General features: G+C 38.2%; 1 protein-coding gene across 1 annotated transcript in view; it reads right to left on the bottom strand.

The window, feature by feature from the left end:
- Positions 1-492: 492 nt before the first annotated feature.
- The window catches only part of ZFAND3 (zinc finger AN1-type containing 3), a 134,245-nt gene continuing 116,930 nt past the window's right edge, over positions 493-17,807 (bottom strand). The window contains exons 6-7 of the mRNA XM_035320267.1: positions 16,816-16,986; positions 493-3,148 (exon numbers count right to left, since the gene is read on the bottom strand). Of these exons, the coding sequence (XP_035176158.1) occupies positions 2,994-3,148; positions 16,816-16,986 (326 nt within the window). The 3' untranslated portion in view covers positions 493-2,993. The remainder of the gene's footprint in view (positions 3,149-16,815; positions 16,987-17,807) is intronic.

Here is a 17,807-nt window from a genome sequence, read left to right as displayed (position 1 = left end):
ACATTCCATTCTGTTACCTTTGAGTGTCTAGCTTCTAAATGATTAAACTAACGCTACTCCTCCAGTTACCCATTGTGAGTACAGCCCACTGTAATTTGGAATACAGCTACTGTAGGTGCAGAAGTTGCCAAAACACATGAAAGAACACGTAGGACATTTTAAAACTTCCATGCCAATCACACAGTTCGCTGTATAGATTTGACTTGATAAGAGCAAGAACAACTTGTTCATTTGATTGCTGTATCTAACCTCACGATTAAGCTGACCAATACTCAGGCTACAGTAGATTTAGCCAGATTTGCTTACAAAATAAATCAATAAACTTGAACGCAGCAAAAACACCATCCTCCCCTTTCAGTCTGGCAGAAAATCCTGTTCACCTTCCACCAACTGGAATTTCAGCTCTACGTCACTGGCCTAACATTGGCATTTTCCCCATTCATATTTATTACATGAACTTGCAGCAGAAATGGTGCAAAATAGCAAGACCTGTTGGAATAGGCAGAAAGGAATTCAAACTTTAATCTGATTGGTTTAATTTTTAGCAGGAGGAAAAAGAATAAAGTTACAAGATTCTTTTAATATTTTCACAATGTTAAACTAAAACTGAGCTCTAGGCTACATGTGTAAGTAAATCTAGAACACAAAAGGGTTAAATAAGATCTTCTTTTAAGATACAAGAACTTAAGCTTTCCTTACGTTTAACAAACTTCACAGAACAGATACTGCAAAGGAACAACCCCGTCCCCAACTTTTGTTTAAAGTGAACATTGTCCATAATTCACACGAACTTTTAAGTAGTGTTCTCACAAGAGCCACCTTGAAACCATCTGTGCACTTGTAACAAGTCTAAAGAGAATATTAAGGAGGAACAAAATAGCATCTTCAGCATTAATGCAGAAAAGTCTCGTGTACTGATCAGAATGCCCATCAAATGTTATGAATAGGGGTTTGTAGGAAAAGAAAGTGCGTTTCACAGCAGCAGCTGAAATCCATGCTTTTATAAATTCTTCACGGCAAATGCAAATAATATCCTTGGACAGTCCCTTTCACCAGGACCACTTCCCGACAATGCAGCACATTACAGAAGAGTTTGCTGCTGGTTTCGTATTCTTGAATAATAACAATAAAAATAATAATAATAAAAAAAACTCTCGCCTTTTGGATAGCTTGTGTTTTATAGTGATGGGACACTTCTGATTCGTGGTTAATCTATGCTAATACAGTCAGATGCTGAATGTGTGTGTGGAGATGTGGGTTGTTGTTGTTGTTCGTTGTTGTTGTTTTTGAAATTAGTTATCTCCTTGTTAAATGCTTCTACCAGAGTACCAGTACGAATTGGCCTCTACGGAGTTAGTTACCTGCGACAAGTAGAATGGAGGATGACTCATACAAACCTTCTCCCAGAACACTGGGGTTTTTCAAGTGACACGTTACTGCACGCCTCTGATGTTTTCTGTCTGCCCAGTATTTAAGATGAGACAAAATCTTTTCCTCCCTCAGGTTTTCTTACAAATTTACCTGATTATTAAGACCTTACTAATGGACTGGGAAATTCGCTTGGGATTTAGCTGGGCCACGTGAGTACAAATCCTTTTTACTTGCATAAACCCTGTGTGCAGCAGGAGACATGCTGAATATTATTTTTGCTTTTTTGTTCACAAACTGACGAGACCGGTGCAGTTCAGCTCAGCTCAATGCGACATACCGTAATACAGAACCATAGGTCTAAACAGAGCCAAAACATCCTACTCCACGTAATGCTTTTCACATTCACTTGCTATACTTGCTTTGCAATAGATGCGGGCAGAGATTTTCATGAGAGCGTTCAGCTGCATAGAAACAGGGCTGACGAAGCCCATTTGATTATCTCATTGACACTCTGGAAGCGAGGAATACAAACTCAATCTGATACAGGGTGTTTCACCGGTTGTTCCCCAATACTGTTACTGAATTCCGTTTGCTACAAAATGTCCTTTTTTTTTCCCCAATATATAAGTCTAGCTACAGAAAGTCAGTCTGTAGAATCCAGCCATGGCTACTGTGCTGTGAATTAGCCTTATTTGATCAATTATCAGATACCTGCACTTAGCAAAAGGCAAACGAGAGCCAATCAGGTTTCGGCCGGTGGGAATGGCTGCACTGCTCAATGTACGTGCAATCTTCACACGATTCTTAGAATCTCTGTGGATGCCATGTAAAATGTATGCACCATTTACTGCTCTGGGATGGAGTTGGCTTTAAAGTGAGATCATAATTTAACTGAGAAGAAAAAAAAAAAACACAAAAAACAAAAAACCCTGATAGGTTCCTTATAGTAAGATAGATATAAAAATTTTTTGTAAGAATCTCTGTCCCCCTTTCTTTTTGGCTTCCTGGGAAGAACCAGAAAGATGTTCCTACCCCAACAGAATCCCTGATGCTGGTGACACTGCCTAACTCAAAAGCCACACGCGATGAAGGCACGAGTGACCAGTCAGGTCTTCTGGGCTTAAGCAGCTGCAGTTGCTGCTCTTAGTAGTGTTTCACCTCCTCAGGATTAACTAGAAGTGAAGAGGTGAAAGGCTGCACATTAAACAGTTTGTCCGAAAGCCATGTGCATAGCAAACTTTTACACCAGCTTCTACACAACTATTTGTTTTAACTCTGCAGCTGGAATGTTTCCAGCGTAAGGCTTTTACAGTGACTCCAGCAATAACAGAAGCCTTTGGATTTTTCTTGTTTTGTTTAAATCCACTAGCCATGCTCAAAAAATAATATTTTTTCATGTTTTAATTGTATACGGTGGCTAGCAGGCACCTTAGTAACCAGCCAGAAATCAATTTCAACCACCATCATCCCCTAAACTACAGTACCAGGACGGTTGGCTAAAGAAAGGAAACTGATTGGCTGTAGTCTGAAACTTGCCTAGTACAAGGTGTCTGGCTGACTTTGTCCTAAATAAGGCTAACATTAGTGAACTAAGAGAACAGCATTTGGTTGCAGTCTTGCACTCAGGAACATCCTTCGCCGATGCGTTGGCAAGATCTTCCTACTTTCCGATCCAGTTTCACCATTTTCATAATGGCTTCCTCACGCCCACGTCCCATGTGGTCAAATGTGCAGTCATGTTGTTCGGGCAGGCGATGTAACATACAGAACACATAACCTGTGTGGAGAGGGAGAGGAAAAAAAAGGCAAAGTTAATGACTTGATGTAAGTGGCAGAACCTTACCTGAATCAGAAGGGAGATACTGCCTACTGAGGGATTACTCGGTTCTCAAAGATCAAGTTTTTACTTACTTTGCTGACATGGCATTAACAAATATCTGATTATTTACTGCATTTTCTTGCATATTTGTCAACACAATTCAAAGCTCTAGTCACACTAGTGGTTTTTTTTTGCCATCCTCTTACATTTAAGAGGAAGTCCTCAGGCATGCGACACAGGGACGCGTCATGCCACATCATCTTGCTCTGTAGCTGAAAAGATGTAGGTTACTGTCTCTTTGTCTAAAGCTAGTCAATGTTGCCCAGTTATCCAGGGGGTCATCTCCAGCAGCCACCTCCTTCTAGTCTACAAAGAAAATCGGCTTTTTGGCTTTAGAACAGTACAGAAATTGTCTCAAATTCCTTATCTCTAAGATGAATTCGGTAAGTAGTATGAGGATGATAAAGTAGTGAGAAGAGTTACAGAGCCAGAGGGCTCATGCAGTCCACTGTACATGAAATGAGGTATGCTATTGCCTAGGCTGCAACAGTTTTCCTGAATAATGGCTGCAAAGAGCATCACACTGCCTCCCAACTGAATGCTTTACATTACTGCCTCTCCTTGAATGCTCAAAAGACATTAAAGCCACGAAGTGATGACATTTGAGATGGAAAAGAATAAAAATGAGTGAATGATTGAGAGTATATGCATATAGCCGTGTATGTTTGTTGTATACGTGTGTATGTAAAGTATTTCAAGCTCCTGAACTATAAAACATCAATTGTATGAGAGAACAACAGGCTACCTTTTTGTTAATGCCATTGTTATGAAAATGGAAAAGGACAAAGTATCACACACAGAATTATGTTTAAAAAAAACAACTGAAGAAAAATGGATTCATCTTTGCTCTTTGTTTCAATAGCACCAGCTACAGAAAGACATGTCTATTATCTGATTTTGAAACCCAGTTCTAGAAACAAAGCAAAAAGTACAAGTTTTCTGTATCGGTACGTGCAAGTTCAGGAATACAGATGTAAGGCAGACTGAATTGAGATAACACTCTCTCCTTGTCATCATTGCCTCTACTTCAATCTCAATCTGGTCATACCACACTGAAATGTGATGAATATCTTCCGTGAGGTGCCAGAAATTCAAGGTTTGATTGTTAAAATGACAATGTCCTCAGACTAGAGTTTCAATGCTGAATAGGCATTTCCACTCAATTCTCTCTTACAGAAAGCGAGGACCGAAGGCTTCCCTTCATTATTTTTGAAATAAGATTTCAAATTACTGAACCAGTGTCCACTGTAGGCACAAGAACACACCAACTGGATTGGCTCAAGAACTGATTAAGTCCATCACCTTATCTGCAATGGATGTGACAAGCAGATGCAAGAAATCCTGCAGATAAGGATCAGGCTGAAGTCATTTCAGTCCGCAATAGGTAAAGACTGGTTTAAAATCCTGATTTTTTTTATTATTATTATTATTTTTAACAGATCCTCTCCACTTGGTTAACAAGCACATGCAGAAAGGCTGTTTAGTGTCATTTCAAGGAGATACCAAATATATACACAATCCCCCGCACAGCTTCAGTAAGACCCTTTTGACAAGTTCAACAAATCTAATAAGGAAATACATTTAGAAGATGATTTATCACTTTTGAACACAGCCTTTCAGCTGCACCATCTCCTCACCTTCTACAAAGCCTCCTGGCCTTTTTTAGACCACAGTAGCTTCAAGATGTTCCTTTCTACTCTGCTTCCCCCAAGAAAATACTATCTATTCTCTACTTTGTCATATCTTTATCAAACACCTTTTCAGTTCTTTTTAGAGCACCTGTTTTCATACAGGAAAAGCTGTAGCATACACTATATTCATTCCAGATGAAACACACAATTTATTTCTTCTGTTCATCAAATATTTCCTTATTCTTGAACAGAATTTCAATAACTGCCCGAAGAAGGAGAGGTGATTTTCATTTTTGATCCTGCTAATTTACAGTCTGAGGGAAAAGTGTTTCTAATTGCAGCAACTAAATGATCTAAACCTGCTATTCATGTATCTATTTAAATATGAATAGCTAACTAGAACTGATAATACCTAATAAATGAAAGAGTACCCAAGCATTTTCAACATCACGAAGGGAAGGTTTGCATAAATTAGCTATCCTTAATGAAGGAGTTTATTCTTTTCAAAATAGCAATAAGGATCTTCTAAAGCCTCATTTCCAAACCAGACTTCAGATCATTAGTCCCATTATTCCAAATGCCTAAGTGACTTTGTAGATTGTAACTTGTATTTTATTTTATTTTTTATTAAGTTTTATTTAGAATTTAGAGAATCTGAATACTGCTACATGGTAGCTAGTTGAATAACACTAGTTTGGAACATTTTTTCATTAGTTCAGAGTGGATTTCTTCAATTACGTTATAACTGCTCTATCCATTCCTGGCTTCTTCTCTGGTCTAGACATCAGCGTGGACATTCTGCAGTCTGCGTGTGCACTAATGCCTTGTCTAGTCTCAGGATCATCAGCTTTTACAACAGTTAAATTACTAACTTATGTGCACTGGGACAGGTGGTCAATATATTTGCTTCTGTTTTGATCCTTAAAACCAATCTAGATTTAGAGAAGAAACTTTGTGTCCTGAGAAGTCTCCTTTTTATGGATATAAAGGACAGTTAGATTAATGAGCTCTTGTGGTATATTTACTGTTAAGTTCATTATTGGAAGATATCAAATACAGGTTGTTTCCCCTAAAGGATGTTATTGCAGAAATGCTTCTTTTACCATGCCATAGCTAAAAAGCAAAATAAATAACTTTCTGCTAGGGAAAAGAGCACTGGAAAAGGGAATCCATCTTCCAACTAAAGTTAGTTTACCGTAGTCATCAACCAAAATATGCCAGGCTTCCACTCCAACCATTGAAGATGTCAATCGAGTAAATGCAATAATACATCTCACAGCATTGCAATTGTTTTCTGATGTTAGAAGTAGACTATGAATCACCTACACCTCAGGCCTCTAATGCAAACATCTTGGAAAAAACATTATTTAGTGCATCAAAACCTTTAAGTTCCTTTAGAAACTTAGAAGTTCCTTTGGAGCTTTAGAAGTTCCTTTAGAAACCCCAGAAACTACTTCATGATTGATCATTAGAAATTCACTTCCATTTCATCACCAGAGCATCAATGGCGAAAGCCACAAGTGTACCAGCTCTGCCTTATTTGTACCCATCCATATATGTGAGTCTTCTGCATAGGACATGCAAAAAGACATCAGTCGAAGGAAGTCTAAGATTGCCAGACTACAACAAACTTAGTTCATTGCGTAGGGGTGATACCAAAAAAAGACTGCATTTTCCTCATTCTTACATTCAGGAGCACTGACAAGACTAGAATATGGAATAATGGTAAGAAAAATATTTAAACTGAAACCTGAATTCAATTCTTAACTTTGTCTTCAAATTCTGAACGTAGTAAGCGGTTAAAATATCAGCAAAGTACTTGAAGCATCAGAAACAATTCAACAAAATGGCTTGATAATCCACAACACAAAGGCAAATTGTAATTTTGGAGGGTTCCAGATTTTTTTTTTTAAGTTATTTTTTTCTCTTTGTAAGCTCAACAAAATGTGGTTGGACTTTGTGAAGCATGGCACAAATGCTCATTAAGCAGACTACTACTACAAACCACCAGAGAGGCACAGTACATGGTGAGTACTCTAATGGAGATACTTGGCCAGGCTTGATGTCCTGGTCTCTTCTAACACACTGCTGGAGGAAATAGAAAGGAAACTCTTCCCACCCCCGCCAAGATTCTGGGCTTGATCTCACTGATGAAACATTCAGAAAGCTGCTAAAGGAAAACTGATTTCTTGTCTGTGAACAGATTTTGAAAAGCAGTGGAAATGCCAAGTAAGATGTTTAAATATTTACGAAGCTTACATATTTACAAAGTGGCTTAAACGCATTTATCAGTGTCCCTGTTTGAAAGATTTTCCTGTATATTACCTAAGAAGTAGTTGCGTGCTCCCACAATTACCCTTTAATAACCGCATTGCATTCTGTACATTCATACTGTTGTAAGAATAAAGGGCGTATTTAGAATATTTAGACTTTTCTATACAGCACGTGTCACATACTTAACAGGGCAGATCCATCTACTGAAGAAAACAGACCCTACAGAACATTTCAGCATTTCTAGAAAAATCCAAGCCATTCAGATACAAAAATATAACTGCTGGCATGAAAAGATGAAGTCTCTGATTACCACCAACTATCAATCTTCTTAATTGTTCAAGCTAGACATTTACTTCCATTGCATGCACTGACTCTCATATACCATATCAACCCCTTCCATTTGTTCGAAGCAGCTCCCATTGGCAGGTAAAGGAAAAGAAGGTCAAAACTACCATACAACACCGGAGCTTCTAAAACTTTAAAACCATCTTTCTTGCCTGCACACTGGTAGCATTTAAATTTTTTCATCCCCCAGTCAAAATCTCAAAATCGCCAGAATTTGCAGCTTAGGGCATTTCCAAATTTTATTTAATAAACAACTCGTGTAGATCCCCTGTACAGAGATTCTTCAAAAGTAGCCTTAATAATGGCAAATACTTCCTCCTGTACAGCATTGTACGCTGTATGCTTTGGCTTCTTCACGTGCTTCATAAGAAATTTTACCTTTCTTGCTGATTTGAAATTCTAATCAACAGAGGTTCAAACAGAACTTAAAGGAACCTTGTAGCCTTAAGAGATGAGGGCCCTGCAAAAATTCCCTGCTCAAGATGTATCATCTAATACAGTGAGCACATATGCAGATTTCTATATAAAGTCTATGTACCACACAAAGTGCAAGAACAGATTTTAACGTATCTTTCAAAGGTAAACATATCTACGGGATATTAGACAAAACAGCAAAATCACACAGATTAGCCAACAGAGAAGATTAGCTCATGCAGTGATACATGCTGCTGCAGCACTGCTCACAGTAATTGGACATCATTTCCCCAAAGAGTGTAATTATCCCCGAAACAATGTTTATGCATCTCCCCCATCCCTTCCAACTGGAAGGATAGCTTAATTTGTTGGAAGTGATATCAGCAAAAAAGCTATTTTAAAAAGGGTGGGAGGGAAATCTATCTTTCTTGTTCATCTTGATAGAAATGACTATTCTTCAAGAGACTTATGCAGTTGTTAAAGCACTGAAGCTAAAAACTGGTTTAATTTAAAAAGACAATTTTCAAATCAAATATTTTGCCCCCAACAGCAGTACCAGACGGGTAACACCACTGCACAAATAACTTAAGGGAGTGGGGGAGAGTTTTGTACAGAATTAAAAAGTTAGATGTTATGTAGGTGTAAAGAATTTCCTTTTTGGAATAATCACATGATCTTGAAAATAAGGTTCATAAGGTTATACCCTGTAGGATGTGGGAGAACGAACCCAAAGAACAGAATGGAGGCTGGGAGATACGCAGTAGGAAGGCAGAGTTGTGCCAAAAAGGCATCTCAGTGTCCAAGACTAGACACCCAATAAAACTGAGATATAAAGAGGTAACACTTTTGCAAATGGTAGCACTCATACAGTAGTATTTCCATAGGCTATGTGAGCACATATGCAAGTATCTGTTTCCTAGGCAGAACATTTGGGTTTGAGAGTAATGTGAAATTTTAAGAAGAAAAAAAAGTCTTGAAAAAGGGCAGGTGGATGCTAGAGCTACCCTGACATCATAGCAGGGCCTCGTGTATAGGGTTGGACATTTTCAAAAGAGATGGATTGCTATTAATACTTCTAGAAGTCTCTGTACACCAAGCCCACCGCAGCCTAACATGCTTATCCCAGAAGCTAAGGATTTAATTAAGAGCCAAAGTGTATCCAGTAATTTAATTAAAATAGCAAACAATACTGAGTGATTTAATAATGTATGTGTATCATTTTGTTTGGACCAATGAAACCACAAGAAAGATACAGCTTCTAAGAAAGAACTGGATTAAATAATGAAAGGCTCTATACTAACATACTGTACATGTTGCATTAATTCTAACACTTCTCCCCAGTTCTTCATGCATTTTGACTTCAAATCATCACGTGCTGAATATGATGCCGGGTTTGACTTTCAGTATACTTCCTGAATTATATTATTTATGCCTTGGGTTGAAATAGCTTTCTAGAGGTTGCACCATATTGATCCACAGGCTGACAGCTTCACTTGTTGGCCAAATCACTGGAGATAAGCACTTTTTTTTTTTTTTTTAAACCTAGATTAAATTTATTTTAGGTCTTTATCCCCTACTTACACCTTACTTTCAGTGTCTCCTAGATTACCCCTTCCGCTCCCTCTAAATCTTTATTCCTGTACCCTCCTGCAATCCGTATCACGAGTAATTCCTCTCAGAGAAAAGCAGGGCTCCATTCAGAAGATGTATTTATACCATAAAGGAATACAAAGACTTAATGATGCACATTTCCATCCCCCTGACTTTCTTTTTTCTTTTTGGGAAAAGGCTTACACAACAATCCCTGCCCTCCTGCTTGTTCAGAATATGGCAGGATGCCCCGTGCCCCATTTATTCACATATTTGGGCAAGACTTCAAGAAGTCAGGAACACTTAATGGCTGCGAGCCCCTCCCTAGGTGAAACTTTTCATTTCATGTTAAGCGTGCAGCTATTGTTAGCACACAGACAGAGGCACGTTTGATTCACTTTCAGGAAGATGCTTTCTAGGCCATATCCTTCCTTCTGAGAAGAGGCTGCTGCGGACTCCTGCCAACCACCAGCAGCCTTCTAAGTGCAGCTAGACCTGCCTGTGAGATGCTGGATAAATAACACCAGCGTAAAGGAAGAGCTTTGTTTAGAAACGGTAGAGCATTTTAACCTTCAAAACCCGATTCCCTTAACATCTGGCAGGTAAGTGGCTTTTATCTTTATTTTTTTCTGATAAGAAAAAAACAACTAGAGACTGAGCCAATTACTTCCCTAAAGCTACTGAAGAAGATTGAATTAGAAATAAGGTAGTCTCAGCTAGATTTTTATGTTCAAGTTCACTAGGCCACGTATCCCTTGGGTATAAAAGACAATTAAAAAAATGTATCATCTTTAACTTTATGCATACGCTTCTTCCTTTTCGTACTGCAGTATGGGAACTGACAGCAGAGACCTAACACAGCACATTAACAAAACGCTTATTTTTTCCTCACATTTGTACCATCTCCGCAAAAACTCCCTGAAGGTTATATGCTGAAGGACTTACTACATCGGTAGCATCAAAATAAAACTTTTTTTTTTCTTAAACAAGGAACTATAAGGAAGACTTAAGAGATCAACTGACCCATTTCAATTACATTTATTGATCAGGACTGTAGGAAGGTAACCAGCAGGTTCGATATGCATTACTAAATCAAAGGAGTTGCCTGTTGCAGATCTTTAGGTAGCACAGTGGAAGAAATCAAGATCAGTACCTGCTGTAACACAACCCCGCTAGCTGAACAAGCAGGGGGAATATACCAGAACCTTTTCAAATGGGATCTTTTGATTCCTAACTACAAGCAGACCATGAACTCCCTTTGCACTTCTAAATCTGCAGACAGCTTTTCTGAAACAAAGACACTACAGCATTTTTGTGAGTCCCATCTTTGGGACCCATGACACACCAGGAGGTTAACTGCTTTTCACTGTTTCATTTCTAGGATTTTCAGAACAGGTGTTACTGAGAGAGACCAATACTAGTTAACAGCTTCCATTCCCCATCATTTCAATTACCATCTTCATAAAATAAAACAAAAGAAAAAATCCCTTTGAGTTTGAGTTCAAACTCTTTTAAAATGCTTGCAGCAATGTAAGCTAAGGCGCTAGGCATTACTGGAGTGGCTGAAGCAAAAGTACTATTCTGGGAGCAAACCGCTGAGCTGCCCAGCCAACATAAGTCAGCTGAATATGGCACATCTCAAGTCACAGCAGCACGGCTTGTCAGCAAAGGCAGAATTATAGTATGTTGCCAGTTACTAATAAGATTTATTTTTCCTTTAGTACTTATTAATGAGCGGGTTGACTCAACCTCCAGAAGCAATGTGTGTATTTAATTTTAATCCATGGAAGTACTATACATCTGTTACAGCAATACATAATAATGTCCTGAAGACATTTTGGCTTGTACCAGATAAACCTTACCCATCTGGAAAGTGAATTTACCAGTACCAAATTCTTCTGCATACGAAAAGGTTCCAGAGAAATGGAACCATAATTTAGTATTTTAGTAAGTTTTAAGAGAAGCATTATTTTAAAAACATGTTGGACTATTTTGTACAGAGATCAAGCAGTTGTCAGAGCATTTTTTTTTCTTTTTGCTTATCTATCCAAGTTTGTTTCTTTCTTCCCGTCCTTTGGAAGATAATTTCTAAATTAACTGAGTAAATCAAATCATTCCAAATTTATTCTGGCACAATCCAAACAAGTGCCTCATCTCCTGTGTTTATGAACAAGCAGCTCTGTTATACAAGTTAAGAATCTGCAGCTGTTTTTCTTCCACCTGTTTTGTTAGTGAATCACAGTGAGACTCACTGCCACACTATCTGTTGAAATGGTAGTCTCTTCTGCAAGAATGCGTTTTGTTCCTGATGGCTAACAGAAATGCTCGGTGCTTGATAGGAGCCTGTCTGTTCCTATCTCCCTCTTACCTCTCCGCTGAGCAAACAGAAGTGAAGTAACACACTTAAACAGTGGCAAGAAAAAGAAGACAACCAGGCTGCTGTACATTTATACAGAAATGAAATACAAATAAGGATGTGGAAAAATAAGCATTTTAACAAACCGAAGCTCTTTTTTTTATGCCTGTTAACTATGCTTATGTGTGCATGTATGTATCCACATATAGGCATATATGTGTGAATATATATGTAAATATATATACACATATATAACAATACAAGCTTTTGAAATAGATATGGCAATGTTTGCCAAATATTTAAAACAAACAAAGAAAAACAATAAAAACCAAACAGTTTATTTATTTTCCTGATGGGACTACAGTTTTTTACATTTATAATGCTTTCTCACATTGGTTGATCCCCTTTTAAAACATTAATGAGTAAACGCAGTTTAAGTTCTTTGCATTGCTAACAAAACATCCATGTATTTTTCAACTGTTGGCAAGTGGCAAATTATCTTTAGAACCCCAGAGTTAAGTAAGGAGATGGCTTAGGACATAACATGTTTTGCAACAGATAAAACACTGGTTTGTTTTTAGTGCAAGCTATGTGTTCCCAACAGGTTTACTCCCTCATCACCTTAAAGTCAACTTTCTTTTGAGCTACTTTCTTCAAGTGACTTTTCAAGTTTGTAATTTTGTTCCTGTTAGTAGCCTCATGATCACTGTTCACATACAAAAGAACATGGTGCACTGATACCTGTGTGGACATTAACGTGAAAACCTGACATGAATTTTTAGCTTCTCTTTTATCTTTTTCATTTTTTCACAGAATCACAGAATCATCTGGGTTGGAAGAGACCTTCAAGATCACCTAGTCCAACCTCTGACCTAACACTAACAAGTCCTTTTCTGTATGAATGGATTTGTCATTCTAGCCATCTGCACTATGCACCGTGTGCACCTTGTACTACTATGGCCTCTTTTCTTTATTTTCCTTTCTTACTGTTCCCTCTCAGAAAAGAATGCACAATTGTCAGTGTTTGCATGCAACAACTTTATGGGAAACAAACCACAAATTAGTCTGGTACAAATTGAGTTATAAACTATTCAAGCAATCTTTTGATTTTCTGTGTTGCTAAGCTGTGGCTGTGGCAATCACCTTGCTATTAAACATGTTAGAACTAGAAACCGTTTTAGCAAGGCAATCTTATCCACTTTGATCACGTCTTGATGAAGTATTTCACCAACTTCTAATAAAACTTTAATAAGGAATTTATCCAGTTTGCATTAAAGTCACATTCAATGCCATCTCTGACAAGCCCAGAACGTTGTATACTGCAAAGCCTAAAACAGGCAGAAAAAAAAACACAGAAAAATAGAATCCTATCAGAGAAGCACACAACCAGATCAGCAACAGGCACCAGATCTCTCCACGGCACTGCCACCAGAATATAAATACACTTAGTTTCCAGGGCACATTATCTTAGCCACTCCATTGACTGCAAGAGGATACAACTAAACCCAGCTCTGCATAGGTGGAACCTGAGCTACAGACATGTCTATTAGGATGTGGCCTATAAATAGCAAAACATTCTATACAAGCTGCTGAAGAGCCAGCACACGGTATTCACTTCTCTTTAATTGCTGACTTGGACTGGATCTAACACGACAGATGTGAAATTCCTTTAATGAGCTCCTACAACATCCTTGTATGCCTCACATAATTCCAACACTACTAAAGACCACTAAGGACTTCTGTGTTTTGCCCTTAAAAAGCAAGTGATACCACAACTCTTTTTTGCTGTACAGTACTAAGCCTCTGCCATAAAATTAAGCAGTGTTTTCTGTGCACATAACTTCAACGGCTTAGAAATTTACAACTCAGAGTCCTTGGAAAATGTATACAACTTTATTTAGTAGCGATATTTATCTAGTCAGATAATTAAGATAAGGCCCATAAATATATAGTGCAAAAACCTGCCTTGTCCGAAATACATTTCCAGAAATGTGTTATATAGCTACTTTTACTGCCAAATTCATTGCTCCTAGTTTTAAACTGAGTTTGTGATGTCTGCCTGCTTATCACATCGCTGAATGGATGTCTTAATTTTGAGATCAAGGATTAGCTGATCGATTTCAAACGACTTACACTTCCAGTGGAAATGCTATAATAGAATGCAACTTCAAAAACATGACCCCTGTAATTCTTTGATGAAAACCAATTGCCTGCTACAGCTAGTATTAAATAAATACATTATTTCAATATAGGCATTATAAATCGTAAGACACGGAACTATTGAAAGGTCCAACCCAAACTAGAGAATATCGCTGTCTGGAAAACACGCCTGGTGTAATTGTCATCTAGAAACGTTTCAGATGAAACTCGTTTTGTCTAGTAGTGTTGATTTAAAGGTTACCCAGTCAGAGAGGCACAAAATGAGAACTCATTTGAAAATTTCTTTCTCACTGAAGCTTACAAAGTGCATCAGCAATTAACAATTCCTATCACTTCTCCCAGTTCGCTGTGTGAAAAGGCTCAGAACTCGTCTTACAAATTGCTCTTTTGAAGATCAAAAGGAAGCTGAATTTGTCTGTGTGTGCTCTAGATGAGTTTGTAATTTACTGGAACTTTCAGAGAAGGCTTGGCAGCACGCTCATTTGACAGCCCCGGGGCACAGGATTCAGGGGAGCTCTGTGACTCTTCCCTTCTGAGTTCCTTCCTTGCCTTTAATTGGCACCTCATTAGAAATTAATGAAAATGACATCCTCTGTTCTTCCTGCTCTAGGCACAGAATGCTACAAAAAGGCCCATCACAATTCATAACACATTCAATTTATATAGCAATGGTTCTTAAGCATTATTTATGAGATGTGAATTTCTTGTCAGCAGTTAATAACTCGTACAGAGTGGAAGCAGAATGAAAAGAGTTCTTCCAAGTACATGTGTATGCGTGCACGAAAATAAACAATCCTTTCTACAGCTGAAAAATGTTGAGTTTGATATTAAAGAAGCCTTACTGGAACTCCCTACTCAGTAGTAAATTGTTTTTCTTCAAGGCCAAGCCCTGCAGCACTGTCAAATCTGCATAAAATTCCCTGTAGTATCAAGGGAACGGGTTCAACAGCACCACCTCTCTCTGGACAGGTCTTACAGGAAGCAGTAGACCCAACAAAGCAGCTTCCCAAATAACTCAGAATCAGGCATGAAGTCTAAGGTGTAAAGAATGAGCCCCATCTCTGCTTTGTTTTAAACAGGTTGTGCCCTGTTTGACAAGACAAAAGGGTCTTATTAAATAAAGTTTAAAAACATTATTAATCAATGGAAGGGCTTCTAAAAGTTGCTTTCAACTTCATTGCTCTTGCATAGCTCCCATTTTTTAGAATGAAGGAAAGATTAATGATGTAATGCATATAATAACATAAGTCATTTTCTCTCCAGTTCTCCCCAAACTTGTAAGGCTCTCTTACTCCCAATATTAGGGAAGATTTTTCTGTCTATTTCAGTAAGGTACTTGCAGGCACCCTCATTCATTTGATATGCATCATAAGCAGATGAAGAGCAGAAACTGCTGCTGTAAGTCTGAGCAGAAAGAGCCAAACCAAACTGTCATTGATAGTACTGAATTTCTACAGTTTGATTAAAACACATATATATATATATATATATTTTCTTACTGGATACCTCAAAGTATCCAGACATGATTTCCATAATAAGAATTTCAATATTACAGTCATTGGTTTCATGTTTGGTGGCTTCAGAGATAATGTGTGTTAGTTCTATGGCAGCGCTCCAGTGTTTGAAATGGAGCCTGTCTCATGTCCAAAAGAGCATACAGCAGTTATCTCTAACGGTTACAGACAGACATTGAAGAAAAGAACAAAGGATGACATGGATTTTTTTTCAGCTCTCCATCATTTCATTTGATGTTATTTATTGAATAGAGAATTCATTATTTCAGTCTTTGTAACCAGCTTAGCCAATCCTTTCTTTTCCCACCGTTGCTCAGATGGACTTGCCTTCTACTCAGAAAACATTTTAATACAATATTCTACAGAGCACAGACGCTATGTGAATTGCACCTGCCTATGCAAATCCTTTGGCAATTATCCCCCTGCTGAGATGCAATAAAGCAACTAAAACTTTTCCAAATGTATCAATGCAAACATGGTCAGAAAGTGCAAGCGTAAGCTTTCAATACATGACTATATGAAAAAAATAATTAGCAGGTAAAACTACCACATGCATTATCAGTAGCTCCAATGAGCATGTTATAAACCAGTTATGGGCACAACTGTTGCATAAAGGAGAGGGCATCTCCTCCAGAATCTAGTCAAATTTACTGTTCCAGAAAAATTCTTTGTATCTAATATGAAACCCCACATTAGCTACCAGCATGAAATTATCACCCTCAGTTCACTTAACTGAACAACATCATCAACTAGGGAAAAGTCAGGTGGAATGATATCAAGTGTTTCATGAACAACAATTCCTTCCCCCCCATCTCTTTAGCTGATCATAAAAAGAAAAACATTTTCAATTAGAAGTTTTTTTTTGTTTTGTTTCAAATTTTTAATACTAATGTAATTATAAAATGCATAATGTAGGTGCTGACCTATGTTTCTGTAAGCTCTGTAAGAAACCTGTCATCTTTGCATATTCACTGATGTGCTTTGTGTTTCTTCTGTCATGTGAGCATGGCACTCTCCCGCCTTACAGGGACTTCTGAAGCTTAACTCATTAATATCTAAGATCTCTTGAGACAAGTCAGTACAGCAGGGCTAAAATTTTAAAGAGGAAATTAGACAGGCAGGAACTAATTATAACTTTTTGCCACCAGCGGAAGTTATAGCTTCTATTTAAGATACCTTTGAAAGATGTAAAATGCAAGGGTTCCCTGTATTTCCACCTCCGATACGGATTCGAGCACCGCTGTGGTAGAAAGCTGGAGGTTACTGACAGACAGTACTCACCACAGCGACATGATCCCAGTTCCTGCTGTACTAGCTCCAGTTTTGTTTGGCACTGGAAGCATCGGCGTCTACTCTTCTGTTTGGATCGACTGGTTTCTTCAGGCCTGTCATTACTGTCATCCAGTAGCCGTGGCCGTTTCACAGGAGAAGCCTCACTCTCCGACTGTGAATCTGTTGTATTCACAAATATTTTAGGAAAAACATTAGAACTTCCTCGCTGAGGCATTCCTTCGGGCAGATTGAAGGTATATTGCTTTCAGCTGGGGTCACCACCAAGCAGCTTGATACTTCCCATTCTATCACATGCATACATTTTCTGAACAATCACCATGAGCATCAAGTAAGGGACAAATTATTTTTGTTCCCTGTAAGAACCTCTCCCTGTTGACAATACTGAATAGAAAGTGAACTGATTAACTTCCTTCCAGCCATGGCTAGGTTGCATACAGATGCATGTAGAGTACAAACCATCCTAAACAATTGCAGGCTTCATTTGTCATCTCATTTAGTTTCTCCTATGTGCCTTCGTTCTCCCTCCACAAACAAACTGAACTAGGCTTCTGATGAAAAACAATCAAAAGCAGATTCGACCTATTTCCTCCCTGGGCAGAAGGAAGATTTTTAAGGCACAGCGTGTAAACTGTCTCTCTTATGACTGAAGGCATTACATGAAAGCACCATACCATGCTTCCCTTCTCTTTCCACATGGATAACAATTTAAATGTAAATTAGTATACGCCAACAATACAAACGAAGACCAACCTGTACATGCATGCTCTAAATCCAAAGTGCCAGCCATTTTAAAAGAATTAGTCAGAATACCATTTGCATTAATAACTTGGTCTATATACGTTTCTGCTTGTAAGAAAATAGTTTGTGGAAAACATCCTTCTCTCCGAAGATACAAATCAAGAGGTGCTGCTTTAAACAAAAACAAGCAAATCAGTGATCTGTGTTGGCATTTTGTTGTGGGTCAGAGTTGCCACACAGGT

The sequence above is a fragment of the Oxyura jamaicensis genome, chromosome 3 (genome assembly GCF_011077185.1).
Source record: "Oxyura jamaicensis isolate SHBP4307 breed ruddy duck chromosome 3, BPBGC_Ojam_1.0, whole genome shotgun sequence".
Classification (NCBI taxonomy): Eukaryota; Metazoa; Chordata; class Aves; order Anseriformes; family Anatidae; genus Oxyura; species Oxyura jamaicensis.
This window is presented reverse-complemented; position numbering and strand designations above follow the sequence as displayed.